The sequence below is a fragment of the Chaetodon auriga genome, chromosome 19 (assembly GCF_051107435.1).
Source record: "Chaetodon auriga isolate fChaAug3 chromosome 19, fChaAug3.hap1, whole genome shotgun sequence".
Classification (NCBI taxonomy): domain Eukaryota; kingdom Metazoa; phylum Chordata; class Actinopteri; order Chaetodontiformes; family Chaetodontidae; genus Chaetodon; species Chaetodon auriga.
Genome location: NC_135092.1, coordinates 5,015,618 through 5,032,056, shown reverse-complemented (window position 1 = coordinate 5,032,056; position 16,439 = coordinate 5,015,618). Strand labels below are relative to the sequence as shown.

The window sequence follows — 16,439 nt, the reverse complement described above, 5'->3', positions numbered from 1 at the left end:
TCAGTGTTTCCTCTCCTGCCCCTCCTATCCAGTCTAGCCCCAGACGACCCAGTCTTGCCCAATCACCACCCCCCCCGCCCAACAACCACCAGCACCCCGTCACAGCTCTGGCCAGCCCAGCCCAGCCTCTCTGCATACAGTATATGAGCAGCAGCCAGTCTTGCATGGAGGTCAGATCACAGAGATCACAGCTGCACAGAATCCCACTGACTTTATTCAGGATTTAAGAAAAATTTGAAAGAACTGCAGAACAGATCTGGCGCTACAACGAACAGGTATATTTTTCATTTATTATTTTTTTTTCATTTAATTGGATCATGCCTTTGTTTTATATTTTATCACAGCTTATGCCTTTATGGGCAACAACCAAGTATGTGAATATATAAAAAAATATGTATTTTTATTATAATTACATAACTATTTGTCAGTTGTCCAGGGTGAGTCTGAGTCTTACTGCCAGCCTCTGGTAGTGTCTTGTTTTCAGTTGTGTGTAAGTGACTGTGTTTTTGTTTGTGGCTTCCCTCCTTCACAGACAAGAACCAATCAGAGATGGAGCTTCTGACAGCCACCCTCGTCATCGCCCTCCTTACAACAGCCTCCGCTAAGCCGGTAAGCTAACCACAAAGTGGCATAAGAATCTTCCCTCATCCTCCTCCCTCACTGCTCTTTCACTCTCACTGACTATGACCCCGTCTTCCTGCTGCCGAGTTGTGTTGCCGTAAAACTGCTGGGTTTTCTCTGTATGAATGTATCACAGAATCTATTTGAGCTATTCTGGTCCAAATCCTCTCTATTTCCATGGCATTGTACACATCGAGACAATTAGCTGTATTTATTACTCTTTCTGTCAACCAACACGTTCCTGTCATGGGATATCACGTTATAATGAGGGCACAACTTACTTTAGACATTTGTTTTTTCTGTTCTACATACTCCATTGTGTTTATATGTTTTTATGTTTATATGACCATTTGTATTAGTTTGCAGTCATGGTAAAAATGTATTTAAGTCTGTTTTTCCAAACCTCTCAGGTCATTCACCTTGATAGAGCTCATCCATGTTGCAACTTTTGAAAGTCAAACTGAAATTAAAGCTAATTATCAGTATGCATATGCATCCTTCGTGTGATGCTTTCTTGCATTGGCTTAAACGTCCCTTAATTCATCCACAGATTGGCTGGCGTCTGCATTATGATGCAGACATCACTGACAATGACGTGATGCAAGGATGCCTGGACAGGAATGACTGGTGGTCTTGGTGGTGTACTGAAGTTTCCAGCTACAAAGACTCTTCTTCAGAGTCAGATCAGTCCCAGGAGTCTTGGGAATCCAGTGAGTCTTCAGAAAGTCAATCTTCAGAGGAGTCCTCAGAGGAAGTTTTAATCACCGATCACACCACACCAGTCATGACCACTACCGATATGACAACCATCAGTCCAGGAGACGGGAGCACGCTCACCCCTGAACCAGGCGCCATGAGCACAGATGAGCCAGATGTGACTGTAACGCCCCCAGCAAAAACGACCACATCCGTGACTCATTGTGTGACCGAGGACATTCCAACAGCAGCTCCCATAACGGAAAACAGAGGAGACAACTAAGCAACTTTGATTCCTGTTAACTGACTGCAAACAATAACTAACCACATTAACTATGTTTCCATCAGTAACACACTATGGCTTAAAGAAAACAGAGTTTGGGCACGTGCTTGGTTCAAATGGCAGTTTTCTTGGCCTATCACACTCAACAGTGGAGGCTGCTGGTTGCACATCACATATCTGCCCCAGCTTCTGTAGGATCTGCCCTATTTCCAAAGTTCAGAGTTCTAGTAACTGACAAAGAGGGTGGCAGAAAGTCTTTGGTTCCACAGATTTAGTTTCAACCCAACCAACCAAGCAGCACCACCCCGACCCAAACCCCAAGCAGCAGACATCCAACCAAGGATGCCACTGTGTGGAAATGGTGTGTATCAATAAAGGGATAAACAAACAATTTCCAGAAAGAACAGTTTTAGAGTTTTTAGGCACTCTACTCTTAAAGGATTTACTATTTTCAGGTCATGTGTTCTTCTACACACTTCTTGCGTTACCCTGCAACAACAGCTCTATGTGTTAATGTCACATTTCACCCTTCTAATAAGACTTATATCTTCCTAAGATTATAATTAGGGACATTCAAGGTGGTAAAAGCTGTCTCACGGCTGATTCACAGTTTCAACGTCTGATGCCCCCACTGCTTATTTGGATTTTCAGTAACCAATAAGTCTTCTGCTGTTTCACAATAAACAGTGTCACATTAAAAATACATTCATTGGTTTTAAATGCATATTTGGATGTATTATTGATAATACACTGATTGTTTTTTTGTTTGTGGTTTTTGTTTTTTTCTGATATGACATGAAGACTAGATCACTTTGATAAGTTGACATATGATAACATGAACAAATCTGTGGTTCTGTCATGTTAACCTTTATGTATGAACTGGTCAGGAAAGTGTAGGTAAGATACTTTGGTGGATTACTTCCAGTGTGTCAATGTCAGTGTGGAAAGTATTTCAGGATTATCATTTTAAATGGTTGACCTCAGTCATAGCAGAACTTCTGAAGACACTAATCATTAAAAGAAAATCCAAATCAATATGTTTTAAAAATTCATTCTCATATTGCAAAGTATTCTTTAGCATTTCTTACGGATGTTTTTTTTTTTTTAAGTGTTGCATTTGTGGCACAAGCTTGTTAAATCAAGTAGATAATTACTACTACACATATATTGTACTGAAATACACCAAAAAAAAAGTCAACCTTCTGCATAAAGCATCTGGAGTATGTATCCCACAGCACACATAGACGGTGGAGGGTGTGTCCTGTTTGTCTTGTTAGCTCTTGTCTGTTGTCTGTACATGATGAATAAGACTGAGTTATTGCCACAGTGGTTTGCTTTAATTATGGGTTGTGAATTCATCTTTTCCCAAATTAAATATAGCTTAGAGGGCTGAAGACAAAACTTTAATGTTATCACTTTGCTTCTGCTTAAACATGTGTTGTACTTCATTGCAATCTGATGTGCATGGTTAAATGTGATGGATATAACTGTGCTGATTTTTCTTCTAATGAAAATAAAGTTTTATTCTCTTCCCTGGACTGAGTTACTGATAAGAGTTTAAAGGTTTCTCAAACTTTTATTGGCTTGTGACCGTGCTGACAAAGTCTTGATGAGGCCCAGTTTGAGTAATGTGAACATGATTGTAACATGTTTTGTAGTGTGGAGGGAGTAGGAGGCAATAATGTATTTTAAACTCATCTTTCTGGAAGACATTTCTTCTCAGAAAAGTCCTATGATGAAGTGACCTCACATGGGGTCTCAAACTGAGGAAGAGATGGTGTTTACTTCGCACAAAGATGTTTCTTCTGTACAGTGTAAAAATTAAGTCAGGGTTCTATTTTGGTAAAGGTTAGATCATTTTTATGTTTCTGATACATGTATACTTAAGATTGTAAGATTTATGAGGTGATGATTTTACTGCCCCCTTGTGGTATAAAGTAATGCATGTTGTTTTGGTTTTATGTTTCCTGGTTTGCTCTATGAATTCTGCTGCTACTCTTACACAGTGAAAGCAAGCAGAATTGAATCTGTGCTCCTCACAGGGCTGAAAATGACATTTAACAGGTTCAACGGCATCATATCCTTCAAGAAACATTACTGTCCTGCCTCTGTCATGTGCAGACTTTCCTGTTTTCATTGGGACTACATCATACCAAAGAAAAGGAACTATGAAAACAGGTGGAGAGACAAATCTCTCGAAGCCTGGGCACATGCAACCAACACTCTCTGTCAGTAGAAGTGAGAAAATGGGTTGAGTAAAGTGACCCTTTAAGGTCTCAGTTGAAATTTTTCTGCACTGTGAGCAGCCAAATCATCTGACAGACAGATTGTTTTACACTGCAAATGTCACCACTCCATATCATGGCTCTGACTATGTCCTTAAATGTTCTTAAAGGTATTCTATGCAGAAACTGTCGTTGCTGTTTGTGAAGTTTTTTGGTTTTTTTGTCTGATATTTTCACACTTTCATCTTGAAGCTGTGCTGCTTACAGTCTGGCATCAGGTCTTTACCCCCTGATGGGGCCTACACACCCAATGCCCCAAGGTTGATGCCCAGAAATGTCCTAACCACAGCAAAATGACACAAGGACTCAGCCCCATCTAGTGGGGAAAGTCATGTATTACAGTCTGTCAAACTGGGAATTCTAACAGGCTTCTGGCTGATATGTGGACCTGCCCCAGCCTACAAAGCCAGATCCATTAAGAAATGGCCTACACAGAACCCTGACCTCAATCCCAACCTCAAATGTTTGGAATGAGCTGGAACTCGAACTGTAAGCCAGAGCTTATCATCCAACATAAGCACTAGACCACAGTAATGTTGTAATAGCACACCAGGCATTCAGAGGATGTCTCTGTCCCAGTCATGGATCCGACGCCTCCCTTCCACCTCTTTATCACTATTTATCATTATTTTTACTATTATTATCAAGTGAATTTTATTGTCCATCTTTTACATTAATTTTCTATCCCTGTTTTTATTTCTCTTGTTTTATGTGACGCACTTGGTTCATGTAATTTCTCTGTTGTAAAGCACGTCTAGTTGCATTTCTTGTACGAAAGATAGATGTCATCTAAATACTGGTGATTATTGTTATTGTAATTATTATTACTATGGGGAGCAAATCCCTGCAGCCAGATTCCAAAACCTTGGAACACCTGGAAACAGAAGACTGGAGGCCGTAACATCATACATACTGTGCTTTGGAATTACTGCTCCGCAAGCACATATGGGTATAAAGATTTAATCATACATTTAAATTTTCTATATTAAACTGAAAAACATTGAAAAAGTTGTTTAATTTCTATCAGACTGAAAAGTAAGTTACAGTCTTAGACCTGGAAATGTGGCCAGTGACATTCAGTCAGTTACAACAGCTCAGTTTCCGTTACTAGAGCACTTAGATTAGAGACTTTAGATCGGAAGGGAGCGCTACATAAGAGGAACTGTGGTAGGTCCATTAAAATCTTAAAAGTTGTTTTTCTTTTCTTTTTATTAATGGTTTGGACTTTGCTCAAAAAAAGTGCCATGATTTATTGATCAGTTCTTCATGACTCAAATCCCACTCCAGCTCTCACTATGACTCATGGATAAATATAGTTATCACAATTATCCTGTTATTATTTTAGTCATCTACATAAAAGCTCAGCTCAGGCACATTTCCAAAGCTGGATGAGCTGTCAGTGGCCCTCCCTGAAGGAGTGGCACGATGCTGAGGTGAAGAAGAGGGCAGGAGGAATCGACACAGGACGAGGACATCACTCAATAACTAAAAACCTGTCAAGAAGCACTGCTTTTGTAAGTTTGAGAGGGGCTACAAACTGTGCAAATTCAACATGTTTTCAGAGCCAACAGCAGTATAAACACAACAGCTTCACTGACCAGATAAAAAATGTTAACTTTAAACAATTTAGCCTTTGTAACAACTTCATAGTAAAGAGTTACATACAGCCACAGCAAGACAATGAACAATCAGTATAGAAATCAGGGAGCAGGCAGACCGAGGGTGTATCTATGAGGCTCTGTCTGTCTACATGGACAAATGTTGTGTCATGTGTTTAGCCGACAGACAGTGTGCATGTGACAAAGCCTACGTTTGGCCCCAATGGAACCTCATATGTGTCTGACTCACATTTGATGCTGGAGCCTTCTCTTCTTTCCTTCATGGGGATGAATGTTTTAAGCTTTCTCACGTCACTGGACCTCCTCATCTCCTCCTTCTATCACTGCTAGCTAGCCATCCAATAGATAAATAACTAATATCATTAAGTAACTGAATTCAGTTCACATATATCTAACAAAGTCCTGTCCGTGTACAGTAACAGTGACTACATCTGACTGTGTGACACTGTTTACCTCATCAGCAAATGTTAGCTTCATTCTCTTCCACAGACTCAATGTTATGTATATGCTACCAGCATAATTTCACTTTACAATCCCACAGACTGACTGACCTGTCTCATTTGGAGACACAGGGAAAACAACAAAAGTGCAAGCCTGGTCTCATTCCCAGAGCGTCAAATACAAACAGTTTGGGTGCCCTTTAAATAACGACATCTTTTACAGTGTCTGTCTTAATTTTTCATTAGGGTTTATAAATCAGGCCATGGTTCGTCTCACAAGGTGAAAACAATAGCAGCTATGCTTTCGCAGCTGCAACCAAAGCATACAGCACATTCTACAATTTGATCCCACATTAAATTAGTGTTTTACTTGCTTTGGCCTCTGTTTTATTATGCATGATACATACATGACTCAGATCTCCATGCATTGGTACATTTTTGTTGGACTGCCCTGTGTAATTGCTCTGCTATGACTTTTTGCATGTTATATTTGAGATTTTTTCTTCTTTCTTGAATCCATCATGCAAGTTTAGTTCTTGAGTTTGATAGAAAGTCATTTCATCTTCCCTCACTAAATGAGCCGCCTTGTCAGCAATACTGATTTACTTCCATGTAAAATCCCAGATCCCAGACCAGGTTTTATTGTCTGTGGTTTGTTGCTCTTTCTTTTGTCATACCACACACATTCAAACCACACACACACATGTTGGCGAAGCTATCCTTGCTAGAGCATTGCATTGAGTTCAATTCATTGTGGACAGCCTAACACTAACCATACCCATAACCAATTCATGCCTAACTCTAACTTTACCTGAACCTAAATTCACACCTTACCCCTAACCTTAATTAACCAGCTGTCGCGGCTGATAATCACTGACATCTCTGTGATGTTGGTATACGAACAGAAAAATCATCAGGCAACAAGTTACAGTGTTTAACTCACTCACATTCAAAGGTTTTTGCACAGAAGGCTATGCGTGATAACCCAGGTACATTTTTGAAGTGCACATGAAATGAAATTGTATTTATGAGTTATTATTAACAACCATGTCTACATAACTTTCCAAAACATAATACTTAGCATGTCTTTATTGTTTACAGTCCTGCGCACACTGAAACAAAAATGTGGTGTGAACTAAAACACATAATAAGAGGCCTGTTTTCATTGTTGCTCTGTACATGTGTGTTTTCTAGACTGTAAGTTAATTAACGTATAGTAGATGCTTAGATTAGCAGTTCGAGTTGCGACAGGACCAACATCAATCTTACATTTTTACTTGTCTCGTCTTTCCACCCGAGGGGCTTCACTGCTGCACTGTGGGGGCACAGACAATATGAAGGCTGTAATCAGCTGGAACTCCCCATGTGTATATGTGTTTATACAGCGTTTGACAGAAGGGAGGACATTGACAGATGAGACGACGAAGTCTAGACAAAAACTAACTGCTTCAGTATGAGATTTCTGTAGATTCATTCCCATATTGCTGGTTACTCTGAACATTTCTGCCTGCAGAGGACAGAAGCAGGTTTGCACATGTTGAGGACATTTCCACATGCAAAGTGCATAAATATCACTTGTTTCTTAACCTAATATTACTTTCAGTGTCAAAATTACAATCATATGCTGATGAGAATGTATACTGATAATTGTGCCAGAAAAAAATCATTCTGTCGCTGTTCCTCATCGACACACACATATTTTTGCAACACATCATGACTTCACAGGCTGATGTGTGTGTTAGATGGTTACTGGTGCATATAATTGTGGAATAAAACATGAAAAGAAGAACTTTTTATAGTATAAGTTGTGATCTGGCTTATGGTTGGTTTTTGGAGGGTAGGCTTTACCACTGAGGATTGTGTGTGTGTGTGTGTGTGTGTGTGTGTGTGTGTGTGTGTGTGTGTGTACTATCATAAATTTGTCCTGCTCAAAAAAGAAAATAGGGAGGCCAAAATTTGCAGCTGTGTGAGGTCGACAGCAATAGGTGGTCTAGTGCCATTGGACATTGTATCATATTTTGTATTACTAATTTGGAACGTGCACCAAATTGGTAATTTTTCCAGAATGTCTAATTGCAGCCAGATGAGAAGAGCATTCTTTTCAGCTATTTAGACCTGGCCTCAGTCCTCAGGTGACACAGTGTAAAGAGCAACAAAGTTGCAGAGGTTAATGCTGACTTTTTTTTAGATTTACATTTCAGTTTACAGCCACAGTTTGACAAGGTAGGCAACATCACTACTTGGTTAGGTTTAGGAAACGATCATGGTTTGGGTGCAAATTGCACCTGGGTGGTCATAACATCTTTCCGCCAAATGCTGTGTGTGTGTGTATGCAGAAATAGTTCAACATTTTTGCAAATAAGCTTATTTGCTTTACTGGTGAGTATGAAATGAGATTATTTCATGACTGTGTGTTAAGAGCAGGGCTGGCGATTAGCCTAGCTTAGCATAGGTGTCATGCGCTATCACTATATCTTGCTGTATAACAGCCGGGAATTTTGTCATGGCTGCAAAAACTAATTTTTACAACATGCCTGTTTGTGTTGATAATCTGTAGATGTGTTGGTAGGCATTCTTTTCGAACTCTGGACAGAGCCAGGCCCTGATTCCAGTCTTTATGCAATGCTTAGCCCCTCCTGGCTTTAGCTCCATACATAACACAGTGAGAGTGGAAGTCATTTCCTCACCTCAGTCAAACAGCCGTATTTCCCAAAATGTCAAACTATTCTTTCAAAATAAGGCCTGGATCATGTTCTAGATTAAAGTTCAGTCACAAGTAGTCTCTTCTTCTTTTTGAGCATTTCTATGCACCATTGTTTTATGTCTACCTTATACTCTTCTTATTCAGCTATTGCTACATGTTTCTTTTCAGCCTGTCATCTCACAACACTTCCTGTTTTTAATTCTGAAATAATGTAAAAAAACAAAATGTCTTTTTATGAAAAAGAACTTTATTAATATTTTAGAAATGGTACAATATGATACATTACAGTAAACAACATGGAACAGACAACATGTAGTGTAGGTAGGAACTGTGCAAATGAATAGTACTGTGTTGTATGTGTATGTGTGTCTGTGTCTGTGTATGTGTGTGTGTGCTGCATCGATACCTGATTGAACCCTGTAGTGGATGGTAAAGTTTCTCTTTGTTTTCATCCTTTTATCTACACCAGCAGATTTGATACTAGCGAGCAACAAAGCTAAGCCACAAAGGCAGCACATGTATGGCTTAATGTCAAGTTTAAATTCTGTCATGCTTGATATGATTACAAGTATTTAAATAAACTGTGCACTCCTCTCTTATTTTCTAAGCACAAAAACAATGTATGTTTGCATATTGCAGTTATTAATGATTAAATGCAGTGTTGTGCTAGTGTAGATTTTTGGACTCAACTGTGTATGTGTCTTTGTTCTTTTCCAGTTTTGACCTTTGACCCTGCAGTGACAAGGTGGAGAGGGGAGGGCCAAAGGTCATGAGGTCAGTCAACCTCCTGTTGCAGGTAGCAGTTGTCAGTTACATGGGCCACTTTTCCGCTGTGTGATCAAACATGGGATTTATAAGGGCAACTAGACCACAGGATGTAGAACTTATTGATTTATTTAAATATAACTCATCATAAGAAATATTGGACATTGAAATCAATAATGATTAAGCCTTGGCTGTCCCTGTTTGGTCCTGCAGTGGAAAGTGGCTCTGGACGGGGCTTTTTGCACCTGGATGCAGCATGCACTCTTTAGATGAATCTAACTGACACCACCGTCTCCATTTCCTGGATGGTCAGGGCTTATTTGGCAGTGATGACCACTGGCATGTCAGTGGTGGTGTCAGGTGCTGCCTTCTCCTCATCTGAGTCACTCTCAGAGCTGTCACTCTCATCTGAGTCGCTGTCAGCGGCTCCCGGTGTAGCTGTGGCCTCCTCGCTGCTCTGGCTCTCCTCATTCTCTGACTCCTGGCTGGTGCTGGCGCTGTCGCTTTCGCTGGCTGTGCTGGCGCTCTCCTCCTCCTCCTCCTCTTCCTCTGGGGTGCTGGAGCTCTCGCTTTCGCTGGTGGTGGCGTCGCTGGTGCTGGTGCTCTCCTCCTCTGGGAGGGCGGCCTGCCGAAGGCTGGGGTCTTGGTCCTGTGAGGTGCCAGAGGAGGCGTCCAGGCCCTGGCTCTCGACATCAGGGGTGCTGGTGTCCTCCTCCAGGAGATCGGAGTGGACCTGAAGAGCCTGGATGTAAGGCAGGGGATTGATGGGAGGGTTAGTCTGCTTGGTTTATCTGTAAGTTTACAGTGCATAAAAATAAAAATCTGTTTGTCTATAGTATTTTTATGCCTTGGTTTTTGGAAAATGTAGTGAGAGAAAAGGTCAGAGGAGGAGAAAAACTGAAAAATTGTAGTTGAAACTTTAAAAGAATGTCTTAACATGTTGACTCTTTTTTTATATCTGTGGTAGTGATAGCTGAAGTGGAAACTGACATGACTGCCCCTAAAACAGAAGCTGCAGTGGCAGTTCGGATAGAATGGGAGCATCTGGTGTGGTGAAAATGCTGAAATGGCTTGATTTGGAGTCAACTGGAAACTAAAATGAGCTGAAGTGAAAGCACGAGCACCAAATACAGTTGAAGAGTCGCATAAAGTGCAAGTGCTAAGAGGAGTTTAAAATGAAGTACTCATGTTGTCAGGTTAGCAGCATTTTGGTGGTACTTGCTTGCTTCTACAGCAACCTAATACCAAACTGGATCTCATTTGGATTGCACTGATGGACTAACATTGTGAGAAAGCTAAAACTGACCTGTACCTTGTACACCTGCAGTGACTTCTCCACCTCATTGCCATCAGTCATGTCGTAGGCCATCTTCTTTGCTGTGCCGACAAACTCGTAGGACTTGTAGGGAGAAGGAATCTTGTGGTAGGATTTGTCCTCCACATAGACAATGGACTTGTAGTCACTGGGGTAGCCTCCCAAGCTGTCGCCACGGCCTGCATCTGTGTCGGTGACAATGGTAGGCACGATGGAGTCAGGAGTGGTTTCAGCCACGGGTTCCTCTGTGACAATCACAGGGGTGACAGTGGCGGGAGCAGGAGTGGAGGACTCGCCGGACTCCGAGCTGTCGCTAGATTCATCCTCGTCCTCGCTTTCCTGGAGACACAGGTGGGACATGAGCTGTCAGAGTTGGCAAGTGAACACGTGATTTGGTGTGTGGACTTGATTTTAATTTAGGCTCCACAATTAGCCATCCCATACATGTGAACATGTCAACACAGTCCACTAACATCCATCACCTCCATGCTGTATGTTTAGCCAGATGTGTTATTGGTGTGTTTTCACTCACGTTCTCCTCGGCTTCATCGTCATCGTCATCGCTGTCTTCACTGTCTTTGCTGTTGCTGTTGACAGAGGCTGTATCTGAGGATGAAGCTGCGTCTGTGATTTCAAGTTTGACTTCTACTGGAGCAGGTGCTGCTGCCTGCTGCAAAAAATCAAAAGTCAAAGTCACAAACTCTACCAGAACTGTTGTCTGCAGACCACAATGTAAACAAGAATCTGACTGGTGAGCAAGATGTGTCCTGATAAATTATGATGGAATTGATTTAGATGACTGATTTTACTGATCTCTCACCTGGTCCTCATCTGAATTCTCAGTGCTCTCGTCTGAGCCGGCAGCAGCTGCGGCTATGATGTTCTGCAACAACAGATACAATGATTATGATTAGTCCTCTTTTTAACTTTTCTTGTTCTTTCTTGCATCCTCATTAATATCTCAGGTAAGAAAACAAATTAGTGGAAGCTATTTGCCTTCGCAGCATCACCAGATATTAGCTTGTCACCAAAGACAGCTCCTTGGTCTCTGAGATGTTAAACTCTACTAACCTCGAACCAGTTGAGGTGGGGAGGGAATGCTATTCTGACAGAGAAAGCATGTCTGTCATTTCACTACTAGGGCCATATCATATATGTCCAATTTGTTGCGCGCCCATTTCAGACTGTTTTCATTTCAATGTTTACTTGTCCGTATTCCAACTTCACTTTTGGGGACCCCTGGTGCTCTAGGATCCTAGTGTGATTGCCTACTTTGCTTGGTTGGTAATCTAGTGAATCCAGTGAATGGTTTGTAAAAGAAAATGGCTAACTGAATAAGAAGGAGAAGAACAGACTGAAGCAAATACGATAGATTAGTGGATGAAGTGAAGGAATATTTTACCTGTACAGGTGCTGCCACTGCTGCCTGTTTCCTGGGGGCTGGAGCCGCTGATTGTTTCACCTATGGACAAGACATCAGTCAGTCTCTCTGTCACTGTCACTCTCTCTCTCTCTCTCTCTAGATACTCACCACTTCCTCAGAGCTCTCTGAACTGCTGTCAGCAGCTTTTCTTGCCTAAAAAGCAACATATGTACAAGTGGAATCAAAAGTAAGTAAGTAAATACACCAAAACTAATGTTGAACTTGACTGGAACTGATGACAAAAATGGAATGTGATCTAAGGACAAAGCTGAGTCTCCTCATTTCAGTTTCAACTTGACAGAGAAGTGACTTACCGGCCGACAGAGAACTGTGGCGAAGAGCAGAACAAAAACAATGGCCACTTTCATTGTGTCACAGTTTGGTTTCTGGATGGGGGAGAAAACCAGAAACATGCAGGTTGAAGTCATACAATAAAACATCATCGCATAACACAATAAAACAATAAAACAAGTTCATATGACACCAAAACTTGTCTGGAGGTCATAACTTCACAGGAAACACAATGGCATGTCAAACTGAGAATGAGCTGCAAGTCTTGTCAGTAAATCCCCTGGCCCAGATTCCTTCCTAAATATGGAGGCTGCATGGTCACATGACACAGCATAGGCACTTCCTGAGGCCTTGGTGTGTCACAGGAAGTCATTAAGTCCCTAATTACAGACCTAAACGCGAGGTTATGTGTCCCTGACAACTCTGTTTCGATACAGTAAAACATTGGCTTTGTCATCAGAGCGAGAAAATCCAATTGTTTTGGTGTGTGGTTTGTTAAACTATGCTACGGGATGCTTCTGGTGGATTCTGATCCAAGAGGTGTGAGAAAATAACAGGTATGATTTAGAAACAGAGCTTGAAATGAGCCTGAAATCCAATCTGAAAATTGAACTCAAAGCTTTCTTTCAACAGCAGGATTGTGGGATAAGTAGACGATAACTGCTGGTGGGATCCATTCATGGTTGGCTTTGGTCTTTTCGTGGGGAAGACTACTTTTTACCTCGACCTTCTTGAAATATGAAATGTTTTGCGGATGCTGTTTCAGCAAAATGTCTGTAATGTATGCTATCTTTTTTTCTCTTGTCCCCTCTCTTACTGTAACAAGACCTTCACATGTACACTGGGAGGAGCAGTGTGAGTCTGCTTCTGTCTTTAATGATGGACTCTTCTATACTGTGTAATTCACCAGGTTATAAGTGGAAAGCCACAGTGCACCATATTCATGACAGACGCCCATATGACTGTAAGCCTGTGTGTATTTTTGTACATCTATCTTTGTGAGCGCTACTATGAATTTTAAACCTCCAGAATGGACACATATGTGAAAATGGGACTCTTTGTTCAGTCCTGAAGTCTTTTATAGGCTGTAAGGTTAGAATTAGGTTTAGGATCATTGTAGGATTAGGAGCTAGAGTATGTTTAATGTTAATGAGGGTCCTCACAAGTCAAGTGTCTGTGTGTTCATTGGGTTAAGGTTAGGGTAATGGTGAGGGACAGATATGTGTGTCATCCGTGCTGGTTAAAACGATGCCAGTCCCGTATCTGTGTGCAAAACATGAAACTAAAGCTAGAAGGGAATTAGCTTAGCTTAGCATAAAGACCAGAAGCCGGAGGAAATGGTCAGCTTGGCTTGTCTGAAAGTAACAGAATCAGTCAACCAGCAACTCCAACAACCAACTTAAGAAAGGACAGTCACTCTTTTGTTGAACAAGCCATTTTGAAAGTGGATTGCAGGGTAGCAGGATGATGCCTCACCTTCAGGTCAAAACAAACACTTTTGTCTCAGCTCTCAGTTTGAGTTCAGGGTTGAGTGAAACTGCTGGACTTTGGTCTCTCTTTGGAAAAAGAACCTACAAAATGAACCTGAAGTTCTTCAAAACTCTCCTCTGCTCCTCATTGAAAAAGTATTGTTGGCTGAGCTGATAGTTAATTAGCATGTGTGTGTGTGTGTGTGTGTGTGTGTGCATGTGTGTGTGTTTACTCAGTGTGGTTAGTCGGGGCTGGTCCTAATCATGTGACACGTAGTCTAGAGGTTACTTTCCTGCTTCCCACAGCTTCCCCTTCCTGCCCTGGTGTCACTGTGACACTAATTAGCCAATCAAACACAGCCGCCCCAGCTTCACTTCTGACCAATCACAGGCCAACTTCCACCACCATAAAGTCTTAAAAAAGAACTCATAATTAACTGCAATAAACTGCAGAGCCTTTATGGTGGATAACCAAACCCTGCTGTGGGTTTAATGCGAGGTTGCTGAACACTGACTTTTAATTTCTGTTAATGATGACCATGTTTGAAAAGCCTTCAAAATGAAGCTGGAGTTTGTTAGAAAATGCTTCGAGTTGCAGAAATGACCCTTTACAGACAGAATGAAAAACAATCTTTATCCATTGCTGTATATTATTGAGTTCTAACTCGTTGTTGCTGTTACTTTCAACCAAATTTGGATCAGCTTGCTAAAATCTGTTCTTTAAAACAAGTCGATATGTGTTGAATTTGAGTCACTCCAAACTGGTCCCTTGTTTTGAAGATAGACTGATTGGATTCAACTACAGACTAAGGTATTTTTGAAGAGTTGCAAATTTTTTTGCAGTGTAGCTGTGGACCACATTCCTAAAATCTGCTTTTTGATTGCCTCAAAATGATGGAACCTGGCTGCAAGCATTTGCTTCCATTCAGCCACAAGAGCAGTGAGGTCTAACACTGATGTTGGGTGATAGGTCTGACTCACAGCCAGTGTTCCAGTTCATCCCAAAGTTGTCAGATGGGGTTGAGGTCAGGGCTCTGTTCAGGCCCTGACCAATAGTAAACAAAAGTATATAGACAGGTGTGTCCACATACTTTTGGCCATGTCGTGCATTTAAATGCATGAAAGAACTTAAGACCTTTTCCACACTGCAAGTTTCAAAATGCTGAATTGTATTCTTGAAGGTAAATAAAGCACATTTCCAGCAGCTTATACAAATATTAACCTGCCCTCCCACCACTCATCACACCACCACCTGCAGAAAAAAAATCCTCAACTGAACTCTACACACAGAAAACATAAAGTTCAGTTTGTCATATGTTCATTCTGACCTTGTTAGCAGTTGAAGGAAGCTTCAGGAGTTCAGCGGCTGCGGATTGTGGAGCAGAAACAGTCAGACGTGGTTGGTCTTGAGTTTATCTCCTGGGTTTCCCTGGATGTTGTTCACTGCTCAGTGATGCTGCTGCTGAAACTGAGGCTCCCGGTTGGTTTATAAACCCTCCAGCCTCTGGCAGCAGCCAATCCGCTTGGAGCTCGTGATGTCATGAGGTTAACCGCTCCGTGGTCCACCTCTCCTCTCTCTCTCCCACTCTTCCTGTGGTTGATGCTGTGGTGGTGTGGGGGCAAACGCATACTCACACTCACACACAAACACACACACACACACACACACACACACACACACACAAATACATGGATAAAGCCATGCAGACATTTACAGCCCAGACAGAAACATATGAATGTACTTTTTTGCCTCTCCATCTCTCTCTCTCTCTCTCTAACACACACACACACACACACACACACACACACACACACACACACGTTATGTATGAAGTTAATTTAAGGACATGTAGTGACAGGCTCTGGGAAAAAACAGCAGCATATAGTGGAGGGTGGGATGACTGTGATTCAACTTCCTCACAGACAGAAGAAACTCATCTGACTGAGGTCTCCGTGGATAATTGAGAATTTGTCTGCAAGACCAGACTGACTTGTCTTAAACTGTCCAACAAGGGCAGGGGCATGTTTTTTTTTTTTTTTGTTTTTTTTTTTTGTTTTTTTTAAAACAGTCTATGTTAGGTTCCCAAGTAAGTGAGCTACTTTGTTAAATTGTTGCCCATGTGTGTGTATATATATATATATATATATATATATATATTTATTTGGAGAGGCTCAGTCAAGTTGTGCACATGGAAATAATAAAGGGATAGACACATTACACATATGTTAATGAATCCCATTCATTTGTATTGCAGACCAAATGATGGACAAATTCAAGCATGACGCACTGTGTTTGACATTACACTACCAGGCTACAAACTGTAGCATCACTCTCTTAAACTATCATTGTTCAATAGTTATTTGTGTGTGCACAATAGACCAATTTATATACTGAAAACATATATTAAGAATATGGATTCTGGAGGACGTCAAGCAACTTTCAGGTGTTGCCAAACAGACCTGACCCACACCAGATCTGGAAAGCCCCATGCTTCAAAATATGATGCTGTGCATCCCCAGAGTTATGT

At 41.3% G+C, this 16,439-nt stretch overlaps 3 protein-coding genes across 5 annotated transcripts in view; 2 read left to right on the top strand and 1 right to left on the bottom strand.

The window, feature by feature from the left end:
- Positions 1 to 16,439, top strand: part of kcnv2a (potassium channel, subfamily V, member 2a) — a 206,224-nt gene that overhangs the window by 37,693 nt on the left and 152,092 nt on the right. The window lies entirely within an intron of this gene.
- LOC143338293 (uncharacterized) lies at positions 179 to 2,245 on the top strand. The gene is made up of 3 exons (XM_076758585.1): positions 179 to 275; positions 533 to 609; positions 1,172 to 2,245. Exons 2-3 carry the CDS (start codon positions 550 to 552, stop codon positions 1,598 to 1,600), a joined length of 489 nt encoding a protein of 162 aa, XP_076614700.1. The 5' UTR covers positions 179 to 275; positions 533 to 549; the 3' UTR covers positions 1,601 to 2,245.
- On the bottom strand, positions 8,931 to 15,350 carry spp1 (secreted phosphoprotein 1). 3 transcript variants are annotated; one of them, XM_076758442.1, is made up of 8 exons: positions 15,240 to 15,350; positions 12,466 to 12,537; positions 12,260 to 12,304; positions 12,131 to 12,190; positions 11,549 to 11,611; positions 11,261 to 11,398; positions 10,720 to 11,067; positions 8,931 to 10,155 (listed from the first exon to the last, which is right to left on the bottom strand). In XM_076758442.1, the coding sequence occupies exons 2-8, from the start codon at positions 12,517 to 12,519 to the stop codon at positions 9,730 to 9,732; spliced, it is 1,134 nt and encodes a 377-aa protein (XP_076614557.1). In that variant the 5' UTR covers positions 12,520 to 12,537; positions 15,240 to 15,350; the 3' UTR covers positions 8,931 to 9,729. The 3 variants fall into 3 exon arrangements, with proteins under 3 accessions (XP_076614557.1, XP_076614559.1, XP_076614558.1); XM_076758444.1 differs by having other exon boundaries at positions 10,726 to 11,067; XM_076758443.1 differs by having other exon boundaries at positions 11,261 to 11,395.